At 42.9% G+C, this 16023-nt stretch overlaps 2 protein-coding genes across 4 annotated transcripts in view; one reads left to right on the plus strand and one right to left on the minus strand.

Moving 5' to 3' along the window:
* LOC311138463 (ankyrin repeat and SAM domain-containing protein 1A-like) overlaps nucleotides 1-6399 on the plus strand; it is a 30985-nt gene extending 24586 nt beyond the window's left edge. Inside the window, exon 13 of one of the 2 annotated variants that reach the window (XM_084173149.1) lies at nucleotides 5799-6399. In XM_084173149.1, coding sequence (XP_084029275.1) covers nucleotides 5799-5837 — 39 coding nt within the window. In that variant the 3' untranslated portion in view covers nucleotides 5838-6399. Of the gene's footprint in view, nucleotides 1-1216; nucleotides 1362-5798 lie in introns of those variants that run through there. The other variant, XM_084173148.1, reaches the window with a different exon arrangement.
* Nucleotides 6400-10847: 4448 nt separating this feature from the next.
* On the minus strand, nucleotides 10848-15342 carry LOC311137976 (T-complex protein 11-like protein 2). Of its 2 annotated transcripts, none has more exons than XM_084172620.1 (10): nucleotides 15260-15342; nucleotides 14731-14817; nucleotides 14397-14529; nucleotides 14156-14276; nucleotides 13820-14040; nucleotides 13429-13565; nucleotides 12871-13055; nucleotides 12405-12586; nucleotides 11936-12108; nucleotides 10848-11653 (listed from the first exon to the last, which is right to left on the minus strand). In XM_084172620.1, exons 1-10 carry the CDS (start codon nucleotides 15261-15263, stop codon nucleotides 11421-11423), a joined length of 1476 nt encoding a protein of 491 aa, XP_084028746.1. In that variant the 5' UTR covers nucleotides 15264-15342; the 3' UTR covers nucleotides 10848-11420. The 2 variants fall into 2 exon arrangements, with proteins under 2 accessions (XP_084028746.1, XP_084028747.1); XM_084172621.1 differs by lacking the exon at nucleotides 15260-15342 and adding an exon at nucleotides 14975-15113.
* Between the last annotated feature and the right edge of the window lie 681 nt (nucleotides 15343-16023).

Genomic DNA, 16023 nt, shown 5'->3' on the forward strand with positions numbered 1-16023 from the left:
TGTTCTGGGATTGATTTGCACTTTTCGCACCAAAGTACGTTCATCTCTACAGGCCCCCCTGTAGCTCAGTTGGTAGAGCATGGCGCTTGCAATGCCAGGGTTGTGGGTTTGTTTCCCACGGGGGGCCAGTATGAAAAATGTATGCACTCACTAAATGTAAGTCGCTCTGGATAAGAGCGTCTGTTAAATGACCCCAAAAAAATCTCTAGGAGACAGAACGCGTCTCCTTCCTGAGCGATATGACGGCTGCGTGGTCCCATGGTGTTTATATTTGCGTACTATTGTTTGTAAAGATGAACGTGGTACCTTCAGGCGTTTGGAAATTGCTCCCAAGGATGAACCAGACTTGTGGAGGTCAACCATTTTCTTTCTGAGGTCTTGGCTGATTTCTTTTTTTTCCCCATGGTGTCAAGCAAAGAGGCACTGAGTTTGAAAGTAGGCCTTGAAATACATCCACAGGTACACCTCCAATTGACTCAAATTATGTCAATTAGCCTATCAGAAGCTTCTAAAGTCATGACATCATTTTCTGGAATTTTCCAAGCTGTTTAAAGGCACAGTAAACTTCTGACCCACTGGAATTGTGATACAGTGAATTATAAGTGAAATAATCTGTTTGTAAACAATTGTTGGAAAAATTACTTGTGTCATGCACAAAGTAGATGTCCTAACCGACTGGCCAAAACTATAGTTTGTTAACAAGAAATTTGTGGAGTGGTTGAAAAACAAGTTTTAATGACTTTAAACTGTATATGTAGACAGTAGTACATTTCAGTGTTGCATTGCCACAATGTACTTTATTTGGGGTTTATCAGTGGTGTTTAGTGTAATCAGATATACAGGACTACTAATTGAAGTGAATTTATTCATATGGAAAAGCTATAACATATGATATTTATCCTGGTAGTGATCAGTGTTGATTTCTGGCTGCTGATGTGTTAACAGAGATGCTTTTTTTTCGGTGACCCTATTGGTTAAGAGTGCATGTTTGGATCCTAATGGTGTTTTCACATTTTCACTTAATTTGAAACTCAGATTAAGAGACAGATGGGAGTGTGTGTGGTCTGTTAGGTCTCCAACAGCCTGTTTTGCTATGTTGTGGATTGAGCCCTGGTGTCTGTGATTCTTGCATCACTGGACTGTGCCTTTAATCCACTTGCACGTGTGCTGAGGACTTGAGTGTGCGACTCTCATCCCCCCTCCCCTCCCCCGGCAGATTGACCCTCTGGAGATGGATGCAGACATGCAGTCCCTGGGCAGCACCACCTGGCTCTTCAACCAGAGAGACTCCAACAAGCGCCCTGTCAGCACCAAGTACGAGACCACCATATTCTGAGACTGGATCCCCTGCCCCGCCTCCACCCCGCACTAGCACCCAGTTTGACCCCTGACCTCTACCACCCTCTCTCTCTCTCTCTCTCTCTCTCTCTCTCTCACAAGCCCCGTGCCTTCTCACTGTGATGGTAGCATCCCTCAGGGCTGCCCCCTCTCCTTTGCCCTGCCCTGACCTACACAAACCTCACCCTGCTCTGACATCACACATCCCTGCAGCTCTCTCTCCTGTTCCTCACCCCTTGGCAGCCCCTGCTCCTCCTGACACTGCTGCAGCCACTGATGGAGCCCCTTGACTTGTGGATGGACCTGAACTGAACCTACAATGGCCCTGCTCTCTCAACCGATCTGCCTCCTCCTCCTCCCAACTACTTGCATTTGCATCCACCCCCTATTAGGTTTATCATCATTGAAGAGATTGTGGCTTTTTATTCTCTTCCTGTCATGCCATTATTTTCCAAGTGACTCCCTTCAGTCAAAACAAGCATAACTTTTTTTTTTGTTGAGCTACCTGTTGCATTTTTACCTGATAGTTACATGATTAGCATTGGCTGTACTGCCAATGTGAACAAGAAAAGAACAAACCTTCATAAGTCCCCCTTTTTATCTAACACCAAAGGACTACTACTCTTGTGATATTATCCACAGACCGTTTTGGTCCCATATAGAGTGGAACTCTTAGCCTATCCTTCCCAAACAACCTCCTCAGTCATAAACAATAGTTTATCCCCTTCCCAAAAGGATTAACAGTTTTTCTTGTCTTTTTAATGCCATGTTTATTTTTGTATTTCACTTGTTTTTCCCTAAAGGCAAATTCAATATTTTTATTTCCCCATCTGTAGCTTGTCCTGTCTTGCCAGACATCTACCACTGTGAGGCGCTGTGAGGAGACACATCTAGCTTGGGCTGCATGAAGGACAAAACATCTATTAAAAAATAATAAAAAATAACAACACACTTTTTTTCTACGCATTTTTTTATCATACATTGATGGATCATCAAGGAATCTTCCCTTTCCATTAGAAATGGATCAAGAACTGAACCTCAATTTCCTGTGTGCTCTTCTCATACACAAATGGGAGGACAACTTCTTAATCAATCTGCCAAGAACAGTAGCCTTAATTACTTCAATCTGGCCATCTATCAGTTTATCTAAATGTAATCAATTGAGCATCCCTTGCCACCATCACACACTCTCCACACCTGCTGACTGCTACATGCGTCTTCCATGGTTAAAAAGGACTAACAGCACTTTCGAGTTGACAACACATGAACACTTTGGCTGAGCTGCAATGAAGGTGTTGTAATGGTACAGGTTTGTCCAGATAATAATGTATATAATGCTCTGTAGCGCCACAGTGTGCATGGTGCCACACCAGTAATTGTATTACGAAGAGAGACAATCATCAGAGACTGTTCGGCTCATCAGAGAACACTGTGCTAAAACATGGCACTATCCCTTTTAAAACATTTTTGTTTTAAAATGGATATGGTTGGTTTCTTTAATAAGAGATGCTTCCTAAAATATATTTAGTGAAAGAAACCAAGGGAAATCGAAGCATCACCACAATCTGTTGTCGTAGTAAATAATGCAAATACAAACGTATGAGAAATTACCAAAACAAATGGTCATGAAGGCCACGTTTTGGGTATGTCCAAGGAATTTGATGTCAATAATTTAATTTGCCAATTCATGGTGAAGGATACAAGATATTCCCAATAACATTGTTTTAATTTTAGACTATTTATGAGGCAAGGCACATTGGTGTTGCTGGACTCCTTATGTAGCATCTTATCAAGATTACGTGGGTTGTAATCCATGCCATGTCACATAGGTTCAACATGAGGTACAGTATGTTTAAACACATTTGTCACTAGAAAATGAGTGACAGTGCCAAAGATTCAATGCACTATATATATAAAAGTATGTGGACACCCCTTCAAAATTAGTGGATTTGGTTATTTCAGCCACACCCGTTGCTGACAGGTGTATAAAATCGAGCACACAGCCATGCAATCTCCATAGACAAACATTGGCAGTAGAATGGCCTTACTGAAGAGCTCAGTGACTTTCAATGTGGCACCATCATAGGATGCCACCTTTCCAACAAGTCAGTTCATCAAATTTATGCCCTGCTAGAGCTGCCCTGGTCAACTGTTAGTGCTCTTATTGTGAAATGGAAATGTCTAGGAGCAACAACGGCTCAGGCGCGAGGTGGTAGGCCACACAAGCTCACAGAACGGGACCGCTGAGTGCTGAAGCGCATAGTGAGTAAAAATCGTCTGTCCTCGGTTGCAACACCCACTACCGAGTTCCAAACTGCCTCTGGAAGCAAGAACTGTTTGTTGGGCGCTTCACAAAATGGGTTTCCTTGGCCGAGCAGCCGCACACAAGCCAAAGATCACCATGCGCAATGCCAAGTGTCGGCTGGAATGGTGTAAAGCTCACCGCCATTGGACTCTGGAGCAGTGGAAACGCGTTCTCTGGAGTGATGAATCACCCTTCACCATCTGGCAGTCCGACGAACAAATCTGGGTTTGGCGGATGCCAGGAGAATGCTACCTTCCCGAATATATAGTGCTAACTGTAAAGTTTGGTGGAGGAGGAATAATGGTCTGGGGCTGTTTTTCGTGGTTCAGGCTAGGCCCCTTAGTTCCAGTGAAGGGAAATCTTAATGCTACAGCCTCCAATGACATTCTAGACGATTCTGTGCTTCCAACTTTGTGGCAACAGTTTGGTGAAGGCCCTTTCTTGTTTCAGCATGACAATTCCCCCGTGCACAAAGCGAGGTCCATACAGAAATGGTTTGTCGAGATCAGTGTGGAAGAACTTAACTGGCTTGCACAGAGCCCTGACCTCAACCCCATCGAACACCTTTGGGATGAATTGGAAAGCCGACTGCGAGCCAGGCCTAATCGCCCAAAATCAGTGCCCGACCTCACTAATGCTCTTGTGGCTGAATGGTCCCTGCAGCAATGTTCCAACATCTAGTGCAAAGCCTTCCCAGAAGAGTGGAGGCTGTTATAGTATTACTGCAACTCGCTGTTGGCTGGCCTCCCTGCCTGTGCCATTAAACCCCTACAACTCATCCAGAACGCCGCAGCCCGTCTGGTGTTCAACCTTCCCAAGTTCTCTCACGTCACCCCCCTCCTCCGCACACTCCACTGGCTTCCAGTTGAAGCTCGCATCCGTTACAAGACCATGGTGCTTGCCTATGGAGCAGTGAGGGGAACGGCACCTCTGTACCTTCGGGCTCTGATCAGTCCCTACACCCAAACGAGGGCATTGCGTTCATCCACCTCTGGCCTGCTGGCTCCCCTTCCTCTGCGGAAGCATAGTTCCCGCTCAGCCCAGTCAAAACTGTTCGCTGCTCTGGCACCCCAATGGTGGAACAAGCTCCCTCACGACGCCAGGACAGCGGAGTCACTCACCACCTTCCGGAGACATTTGAAACCCCACCTCTTTAAGGAATACCTGGGATAGGATAAAGTAATCCTTCTACCCCCCCCCCCCCCAAAAAAATTGTAAAGTGGTTATCCCACTGGCTATAGGGTGAATGCACCAATTTGTGAGTCGCTCTGGATAAGAGCGTCTGCTAAATGACGTAAATGTGCCCTTGAGCAAGGCACTTAACCCTAATTGCTCCTGTAAGTCGCTCTGGATAAGAGCGTCTGCTAAATGACTAAAATGTAAATGTAAATGTAAAAATGTAAAATGTAAATAGTAGCAAAGGGGGGACCAATTCCATATTAATGCCCATGATTTTGAAATGAGATGTTCGACGAGGTGTCCACATACCTTTTGTCATGGTCTTTTGTCATGGTCTGTTGGCTCTATCTGTTTGTGTTTTGCTCAACCTATTCTGTGTGCTGTGTAGCCTTGTGTTAGTGTCCTTATGGGAAGATGGCTTGTTCTGTCTCTAGCCGCTGTCCTCATTCTGTGTCCCCTGCTGCAGAAGATGTTATGTTTAGCCTCTCTCCGAACGACACCTGGTTAATACAGGATGGCTGACTGGAGAATGACTGTTAAGACGTGCTAGTCTCTGTGTGGTATTGTAGCTGTGTCTCATCGTTACTCTGTCCTGTTCTGACTGTTACTGTACTGATGCATGTGGCAGTATTTGTGTTTCGTCCTCTGATGGCCCATTGAGGTGTACATACATAGCAGTGTCTGTTTTGTTTTATCTTATAATTTGCTGTTATGTTTGACTTTTTTCTTGGTTTCACAAATACAGCACCTCATCTCATTTACATTGTCCAGCATTGTCATTTATCTTGCACTAAGTATGTTCCTCCCTGTTATGTGTTGAAATCATGAAGCCCCATTCAACCTGCTCTGGTTTGGGTGCATATAAAAGCCTATGTTTTTAAAGAGCAGGGGCTATTTCAAGCAGACACAATTGTGGTGGCATGATTTGGCTGTGCATGTTTCTGTCTTTTTTAACGCCAGTGTTTTCCTTGTGTAGCTCACGCCAGCGTTCAAGTTTCCGGACACCAAGCTGTGAGTTGAAGTGGAGCAGCCAATGTGAGCGTCTGCATGAGTGTAGACTAGAGCCAGAGACCAACAGGGATACATGCAGCGGGTCTATGAGGGACTGTTTGGTAAGGTCTGCTGCCTTCTACAACCTCTCCTGAATACCAAGTAACGAGAAATGAAATGATAACCTTACACTAGCTGTCTGTCTCCACTGGGTAAGCAGGGCCTGTCTCTCACTCCTATCTCGAGAAGGTCAGTCTGAAAGGTCAAATATCCTCCCTGGCCTCACACTGACTGTCTTTACCTCCACATCTGACTTCATGTAGGTACTGTAATATACAGATCATAGATAATTAATGATGGGCCATTAATGACAATTTGTATTGATTCAGGTATATTTGAGATGATCATGTTGTTACTGCAAGGATCAAGAAGAGAGAACAAGAGTACATTAATCAAATGTAGAACTACTGTACCAGCATAATAATGCTATGCCCATGTATTTGTGGGCAAAGTATAGTTTGTCAATAATAATGTGATAATGTTTAAAATTGTAAAGCAATATATACCTGAAATTAAATAGTACAATGGAAAATCTCATTCTTAAGGTATTTGATTGTGTCTTAGGGCATCTTACTTGCATGGGAGTTTGAAGGAGCTGCCAGAGTTAATTGCATCTCTTTGTCACTAAGACAAGCCCAGGGACTGGCAGAGGAGATGTATGCATGCAAAAGTCATACTCCCTCACTAGCAAAGATATTTGGAACAGAAAATGTGATGGAAATAAACTGATGCATTTTTAAAATACACTATTTTCATATGGCTAACTGACGTAGTAAGAGGATGAAATATATTATTTAATGGAGGGACAACTGATTTAAATTAGGTAGAAAATGCAACTTACAAACACTTTACCCTTGTAAAAACTGGAAGCTTCTACACATGTAGCTTCTACAGGCTGCAGTATCTGTTATTTAGTGTGAGATCTTAGCATGGTATTGTAGGTTTAAATCACTTACAAGTAAGTAAAGAGTATAAAAAGGGATGAACACCAGCAGATGCTATGATCTTCAAAGACTGACATACTACAATATGTACAGTATGTAGTGAATAAGTAGGCCAGAAATGGGCAACTTTGATGGGGCTGGGGGCCACAACAGAGGTACCATGCCCATAGGGAGCCCCTTCAGATTTGTCCTGTTAAAAATGTAATAATACTAGCCACTTAGCAACTTCATGAAGTTGGCTTTAGCTAGCCTAATCTCCCAACCTCATAACTAGCTACCAAGAAGCCATTTCAGGCAATTAATCAAGTTAGAGTAGCTAGCTTGTCTATCTTAGCTGGCAAAGTTGGTAGACTTTAGAAAAGCAAGCAATAACTAAGGGCTCTATTCAATCAGATCCGCTTTAGCCAACATCCGCATAGCGGTTGTTTTGGCGGTGTCGGAGGTGGAACTGCAGTAGAGCTGTCAAATCCACAAGTGTCTCCCGGCATTCTACCTAAAGCGGACATTGCCATTGGATACACAGAGTCACATTAAGAGAAATCCAGCAGCCAGCAAACCCATGCAGCCATGTTTCCAAGTTTTTTTTTTTTACCAGTCAGGACGATACAGACAGCTCAAGAGGTATGCTTAGCTATGCATAAAATTATACGTATATTTTTGACATAGAATTAAGCATAATGTTTATGGCTATATATTGCAGGAAAAAGCTGTTTCAGGTGTTTGAAAAATGCCAAATTCTTCAATTTATTCTCTACCTCCCAGCGATCCTTACGTACTTTATGCCCCCTTAGATTTTGGGGGTGCATGACTCCCCTGGGCTACAAGTTACCCATCCCTGCATTAGGCTAAGGCCTCCAATGATGAAGTGTGGTTATAATATAATAATGTTTAACTCTGTAATGAGATGTCAGTGGCATGCTCAATTCCATCAGGCTGGGAGGCACCTCGATTATTTGTTAAGGGCAGTGATGGCCTAATACTTTACCCTAGAAATTACTACAGAAGATTATTGACCAAGATAATATGGCCTTATACCCACACTTTTATACTTCAGAAGTTCTTTATAAGATATGTAAGTGTATTTACAGTATATATGGTTTATGTATAGGTATATCGATTTGTCATTTATGTTGGGAGTAGTATATTGTGCTTAGGGTTACTTACCGCTGACTAAGAAAAACAAACTCCACCATCCTTAGTCTTTCCTTTTGAATATGTTTTTCTCATTACTCTTAAACCAAACATCATAAATGATAACTGAATTTTGTCTCCTCTTCATGAACTTGTTTGAAATAAAAATCATATTGAAAAAATGAAAAAGAATAACAGGTCATAACATTCTTTTAAGTATTATATACTGAACACAAATATAAACGCAACATGCAACAACTTCTACGATTTTACTGAGTTACTCATTAGGCCCTAATCTATGGATTTCACATGACTGGGAATACAGTTACAGTGGGGAAAAAAAGTATTTAGTCAGCCACCAATTGTGCAAGTTCTCCCACTTAAAAAGATGAGAGAGGCCTGTAGTTTTCATCATAGGTACACGTCAACTATGACAGACAAAATGAGAAAAAAATATCCAGAAAATCACATTGTAGGATTTTTAATGAATTTATTTGCAAATTATGGTGGAAAATAAGTCTTTGGTCAATAACAAAAGTTTCTCAATACTTTGTTATATACCCTTTGTTGGCAATGACACAGGTCAAACGTTTTCTGTAAGTCTTCACAAGGTTTTCACACACTGTTGCTGGTATTTTGGCCCATTCCTCCATGCAGATCTCCTCTAGAGCAGTGATGTTTTGGGGCTGTCGCTGGGCAACACTGACTTTCAACTCCCTCCAAAGATTTTCTATGGGGTTGAGATCTGGAGACTGGCTAGGCCACTCCAGGACCTTGAAATGCTTCTTACGAAGACACTCCTTCATTGCCCGGGCGGTGTGTTTGGGATCATGTCATGCTGAAAGACCCAGCCACGTTTCATCTTCAATGCCCTTGCTGATGGAAGGAGGTTTTCACTCAAAATCTCACGATACATGGCCCCATTCATTCTTTCCTTTACACGGATCAGTCGTCCTGGTCCCTTTGCAGAAAAACAGCCCCAAAGCATGATGTTTCCACCCCCATGCTTCACAGTAGGTATGGTGTTCTTTGGATGCAACTCAGCATTCTTTGTCCTCCAAACACGACGAGTTGAGTTTTTACCAAAAAGCTCTATTTTGGTTTCATCTGACCATATGACATTCTCCCAATCCTCTTCTGGATCATCCAAATGCACTCTAGCAAACTTCAGACGGGCCTGGACATGTACTGGCTTAAGCAGGGGGACACGTCTGGCACTGCAGGATTTGAGTCCCTGGCGGCGTAGTGTGTTACTGATGGTAGGCTTTGTTACTTTGGTCCCAGCTCTCTGCAGGTCATTCACTAGGTCCCCCCGTGTGGTTCTGGGATTTTTGCTCACCGTTCTTGTGATCATTTTGACCCCACGGGGTGAGATCTTGCGTGGAGCCCCAGATCGAGGGAGATTATCAGTGGTCTTGTATGTCTTCCATTTCCTAATAATTGCTCCCACAGTTGATTTCTTCAAACCAAGCTGCTTACCTGTTGCAGATTCAGTCTTCCCAGCCTGGTGCAGGTCTACAATTTTGTTTCTGGTGTCCTTTGACAGCTCTTTGGTCTTGGCCATAGTGGAGTTTGGAGTGTGACTGTTTGAGGTTGTGGACAGGTGTCTTTTATACTGATAACAAGTTCAAACAGGTGCCATTAATACAGGTAACGAGTGGAGGACAGAGGAGCCTCTTAAAGAAGAAGTTACAGGTCTGTGAGAGCCAGAAATCTTGCTTGTTTGTTATTGACCAAATACTTATTTTCCACCATAATTTGCAAATAAATTCATAAAAAATCCTACAATGTGATTTTCTGGAGAAAAAAAATCTCAGTTTGTCTGTCATAGTTGACGTGTACCTATGATGAAAACTACAGGCCTCTCTCATCTTTTTAAGTGGGAGAACTTGCACAATTGGTGGCTGACTAAATACTTTTTTTCCCCACTGTATATGTATCCGTTGGTCACAGATACCTTTTTTAAAAGGGTAGGGGTGTGGATCAAAAAAAGTCAGTATCTGGTGTGACCACCATTTGCCTCATGCAGCGCAGCACATCTCCTTCACATACAGTTGGTCAGGCTGTTGATTGTGGCCTGTGGAATGTTGTCCCACTCCTCTTCAATGGCTGTGTGAAGTTGCTGGATATTGTCAGAAACTGTAACACGCTGTCGTACATGTTGATCCGGAGCATCCCAAACATGCTCAATGGGTGACATGTCTGGTGAGTATGCAGGCCATAGAAGAACTGGGACATTTTCAGCTTCCAGGAATTGTGGTCAGATCCTTGTGACATGGGGCCGTGCATTACCATGCTGAAACATGAGGTGATGGCGGTGGATGAATGGTACGACAATGGGCCTCAGGATCTCGTCACGGTATCTCTGTGCATTCAAACTGCCATAGATAAAATGCAATTGTGTTCGTTGTCCGTAGCTTATGCCTGCCCATACTACCGCCACCATAGGGCACTCTGTTCACAACGTTGACATCAGCAAACCGCACGCCCACACAACGCCATACACGTACATGGTCTGCAGTTGTGAGGCCAGTTGGACGTACTGCCAAATTTTCTAAAATGACGTTGGAGGCGGCTTATGGTAGAGAAATTAACATTCAATTCTCTGGCAACAGCTCTGGTGGACATTCCTGCAACCAGCATGCCAATTGCACGTGCCCTCAAAACTTGAGACATCTGTGGCATTGAGTTGTGTGACAAAACTGCACATTTTAGAGTGGCCTTTTATTGTCCCCAGCACATGGTGCACCTGTGTAATGATCATGCTGTTTAATCAGCTTCTTGATATGCCACACCTGTCAGGTGGATGGATTATCTTGGCAAAGGAGAAATGCTCACTAACAGGGATGTAAACACATTTGTGCCCATAATTTGTGAGAAATAAGCTTTTTGTGCGTATGGAAAATGTCTGGGATATTTTATTTCAGCTCATGAAACATGGGACCAACACTTTACATGTTGCATTTATATTTTTGTTCAGTTGGTCAGAATGCATAAAAAATTTCACTCAATAATCCCCCAACATATTTCACAAATTATGTAATGTACAGTTCCAAAAGATTAAAATATAGATGTACAGTATTTTAAATTGTTCTAAAGTGCATACATATATTTGGTAAGTGCTTTAAGTTATACAGTACATACCATTCAAGAATCTCAATCCTACTGTACCTACACATAATCTCCAGCTAATGCACATACAATCAATTACAGCTGACATACATGCAAACTCTAGATATTAGTAAAATGATTATCACAAGGGTTGCCACAACGAATGTGTCCTGAGGAAAATAAATTCCAGTATGATTGTATGGAAGAATATTCCACTTATCTCATGGCCTGTCATGTGTTTTTGGTTTAACAAATGTTGCTAACGTTTTTATATTCTAAAGTCTAAATATACAGTATATACACTCTACATTGTGTAAATGTTGAATGGCAGCTTATGCAGGTGACCTGAGGTGTTGAGGGGACTAGCGGGAGTCCTCCCCCATCTCGGCCTCTCCCAATGGGAACAGCAACTTCCTGAGGATGGGGGCGTAGAAGGGGCCGAAGACTGAGCGGTTGAAATGGACCATTCGCCCAAAGGCCATTCCCAGCTCTGCCACCTCAGCACTCAGCAGCCTCAGGGCAGGGGGCATGGACGGACTCCTTTTAGTGGGGCCTCCCTCCAGCATGGCCTGGAGGTAACCCTGCACTCTTTCTCCTACAATATGTGTGAGATGCAAAGAGAGAGAAATCAGCCTGCTGCATTGCCCATCTGACATACAAGAACCTTCGCAGACACAGAACATAGCTTGCTAAACTGTACAACTGTATGAAAATCATAATTGCATCAGTAATGGTTAAATTGACCTCCACATATCTCAGGATTAACATGGTACTCATGCAACTAGTTACTCTGGAATGCTGAAGCAGTGTCTTAAGAACTGCTGTACTTGAACTTGGGTGGTCAGATTTGGGTTGCCCCTCACCGGTGGTGACTGACCTATGAGAGTGTGGATGGGGTTGTTGTCCTTGGCCAGGTCTGAGATCTGTCCCTTAAGCACGTCTTCACTGTCCTGAGGCAGCGCTGGTCCTTCCTGGGTGATCAGAGCCTCCTTCACCTGCACCAGCACCTGCTCCCCCAGCCCCAGCAACGCCCCCTGCAGGTCAAAGTCCCTGAACGCACCAGAGAGACTGGTGTCAAACATCCATTCAGAACAACTGCAGGATGATTTATTGAACTGTCAATAATACATTTGATTGTACTTTAGAGAGTACAGCATGAATAGCTTTATGAAATCATGTATAAACATTTGTATTTTAAATGTTTATTAACTGAGCCTGCAGAAGCCGGGGTTTGTTGCAGACATTTGAAGTGTGGCAGCTGGGCTCTTTTGTCAACTTCCATACTTCTTCTGTTATACATTACCTGTGCCCCGAGACAGCCAGTAAACCCCCCCCCCATCTCTTACCTGCTGTGACTGCCCTCCAGCAGGGCAGTGATGGTCTGCTTGAGTTTAACTACAAACCCCTGCAGAGAGAAAACAGCGCCCCCACATTGTGTGCTGGTCAACAGCAGAACTGATGCCTCAAGAACCAGCAGGATCAGCCTCTTCCCCAGTGCGTCCAAGCGGGCTCTGTCCATCAGAACTGTCTGTGGAGGGAGAGGAGAAATTTGGACTATAAAATATTTTCCAGTAGATACGTGGGGGTGAAACCACAGGGAATTATTATTATGTAATCTCAATCTATTAATTTGTTGGAGCAATAGGTGATTCATCCATTCACTGATAATTCCCTGATGTCATTTCCTTGCTGAAAATGTCTTCAACCACCTTCTTCCTGGATTATATTCTCCACTAAACTACATGAACTGTCTACATCCTTGTTATGCCACTGGGAAGACAGAACCAATCAGGGTCCTCGTTGTTTGATTACCTCAGGGTAGTTCTGGTCATGGGGGTCCCAGCTCAGCAGTCGCAGGTAAGCCCTGTTCAGGACAGCAGTAGGACTTACTGGACCACGTGGCCTGGGAGTTCCAGGGTCAAGGTCAGACTGGGCACTGACCGATGCCTCCTCTCGTGCTGCCACTTGAAGCCAAATGGTGGTATTGTCCAGGAACTCTTGAAAAGGATGGTTAGAAAAGCAGTTTATACAATTATAGAATAAACAACAGAAACATATGGAAACCATCATTAGACAAACAATATCAGTTTTGAAGTTCCTGACATTTATTTGATGGAAAGTGTGAATGCGATTAAAGTGATTATCCTTCCAACCGAGTTCAATCAATCAATCAAATAAATGTATAAAGCTTTTTATATCAGCAGATGTCACAAAGTGCTTATACAGAAACCCAGCCTAAAACCCCAAAAAGCAAGCAATGCAGATGTAGAAGCACAGGTTCTTCCTTCTGGATGTTAGGAGCATGTCAGATTTGTCAGGACTGAAATGCTTTTAAGTGTAGATTTTCTCTTAGAACATTGTCTCACTCACCAGGCTGCTTCTCTAGGATCTCCTGGAACTTGGCTCGCTCGTATTGGACAGCCTGCTGAAGAAGATTAGGTCTGAGGCTCTGTACGGTGAAGTTGACCATGTCTGTCTTCATCAGGCCAAGGACTCTGAAGATCTCCCTGTTAGTCAGGAAAGGAAAATATGTCTTAGCATTAAACCACAAGTAGGCCTTGGTTCATTACTGGACATGTGTGGACCATACCCAAAGTAACTATGAATGAGTAGGGGAATCGTCTGGGAAGGAGCTTCCCAGAGTTGAACTATTCTGAGATGTTGTCTTTCCCAAGGTAATTTGGTTACATTTTCATATCTGATATTATGCTACATAATTACATTTTTATCATAAAATGAGTTAATTGAGCCTGTCCCTCACCTTAGGAGCTCCACTGGTTCCGAGAGATCCCGTAGTGTCTTGATCTCTGGGTCCCGTACAGGGGCACACAGGGAGGCCATGGTATTGATGATGTAGCCTGACAGTCTTTGAAGGTCCAGGGCCCCGTGATCTGCCTGCTGCTGGATCAGCTCCAGGTCCAGAACCTCCTCCACCTGGGCCTTCAGACGCACATGGCCAGGAAGGAGCAGGGACAACACGGTCTGACCACACAGGGGACAACCACACAGTGGGTCACTTAGCCTTTCTTTGTTTGCTATACTATGCTGAGAAACTGAGGGAAGGAGTGAGCTAGTAAAGGTACATGACCATACTCACAGTTTTCACCTCTTGTAGCAGAATGACTGCATGGATATAGTCTGGAGGGCTACATGAAAGCTGCTCACGAAGACAGTCCCAGAAAGCACTGTGAACTATGTCAGTCACTCTCCCTTCCAAGCTAAAAATAAATCATGATTAAAAAGCAGTGACTTCAAAGTGACTGATAATATGATCATACAGTGATTATTGACCATCATTACACAGAAATGGTGTGTGTGTGTTTCATAACTAGTCTTGCCTGTCTTTGGGTGGGCTGTTCTGTCTGAAGCTGAAGTCTCTGTTGATCACGATCTCATGTGCAAGGCTGAGATTGGAAACACAATTCTCCAACTCCATCATATCTGCGAGAGAGGCTTGTTTGGGAGGGCTCCCTGGAAAATAAAGACAGACAGACACACACACACACACACACACACACACACACACAGACAGACAGACACATGCAGAGAGAGGAGAGAGAGAGAGAGAAGTGAAATACCCTTATTACACACCAAATACCAACAAAACCACAAAATCACATAATTCAACATATGAATCCATACCAATAGCTGATCATGAGGAGTGCCTGTTACCTGTTGGGGATTCAATTTTCTGGAGACAGGGCACATCACAGGGTGTGTCGCCTCCCACCTCTTCTATTGGGTTTGCATTCTGCATGACTGGACCATGAAAATAAAGTAATCATGGTCTCATAATATTATTTGGTATGTCGATACTGGTAATACATATTCACCATCAACAAAACGGGGTATGAAAAAAATGTCAGACTGCATTTTGGTTAGCTTATTCAATTATTAAAGAGAGAACCAAACTCACCAGCAATTGTGTTGAGTCTCCAGACAACGTTTGTAAATCAGTGTGAAGTTTTAAATTATATGCAGACGATCAAATGCAACTGTGTAGCACATGAATATAGCAGGGATGCGTCTGTCTGCTACAGTTAAACATCGGCGCTCTGAAGTTTAAAAGCAGACCAAACCATTACGTGAGTGGGGGATACTATTTATGCCTGACGGTTCCATATGTAGTAAGCATAAGCCTACTACAAAATTAAATGCTCTAGATATTTGAGATGTAAATATATTTATGAATTTAACTTACCCATAAAAATTGTCCTTTCGTTTTATGTTCTGGTTTCAAACTCAATATAATAGACAGACAGATGGTTTGCTCCATGGTTGAATCAAAACAGAGGGGCGTGCCCTGACGTGTTTTTCTAGTTCAGCCCGGAGACTGTCCTTGCGATGCAACTGCAATGTTTTGACAAGTAGGAATGATACAAAGTTCGCCTTTATGTAGAATGTTACCAGGGAATAAACAATAAAGTAACCACGTGCAGTTTCAAAGTTCTCTCTAAAGTGAAATAGATGGAAACTGTCAAACAACCGGAAATGTCCATATTAGGCCGTTTTAAAAATGTGTTACAAAGCATACCAGAGGTGTGAACGTACCATGGCAACTAGATGTGATTGGCATTTGGGTAGTCCTACCCTAAAACAAAGCCACAGTACTATACAGTCACATAGACCATACACTCTTTAGTGGTAAGAAATTAATCAAGTCATCTCTAGAACTATTACCCCCCCAAGGAATAAACTTGAGGTTCATTTAATGCGTTTCTACACTATATATATATATATATATATATATATATATATATATATATATATATATATATTTTTTTTTTTTTTTATATATATAATTGATCCTGAGCTCTGAATAGTGATATTTGTCTGTCACACATCCTATTCAATTGTATACATTATTATTGAAAGGGAGACGTTGCACTTAAGCACTCACTCGACCAACTTTTCAATTCCCAACCTATTCGATTCAAACACACTTTACATTGACCAAACTACTCA

Source organism: Coregonus lavaretus (assembly GCF_964263955.1).
Source record: "Coregonus lavaretus genome assembly, chromosome: 12".
Taxonomy (NCBI): domain Eukaryota; kingdom Metazoa; phylum Chordata; class Actinopteri; order Salmoniformes; family Salmonidae; genus Coregonus; species Coregonus lavaretus.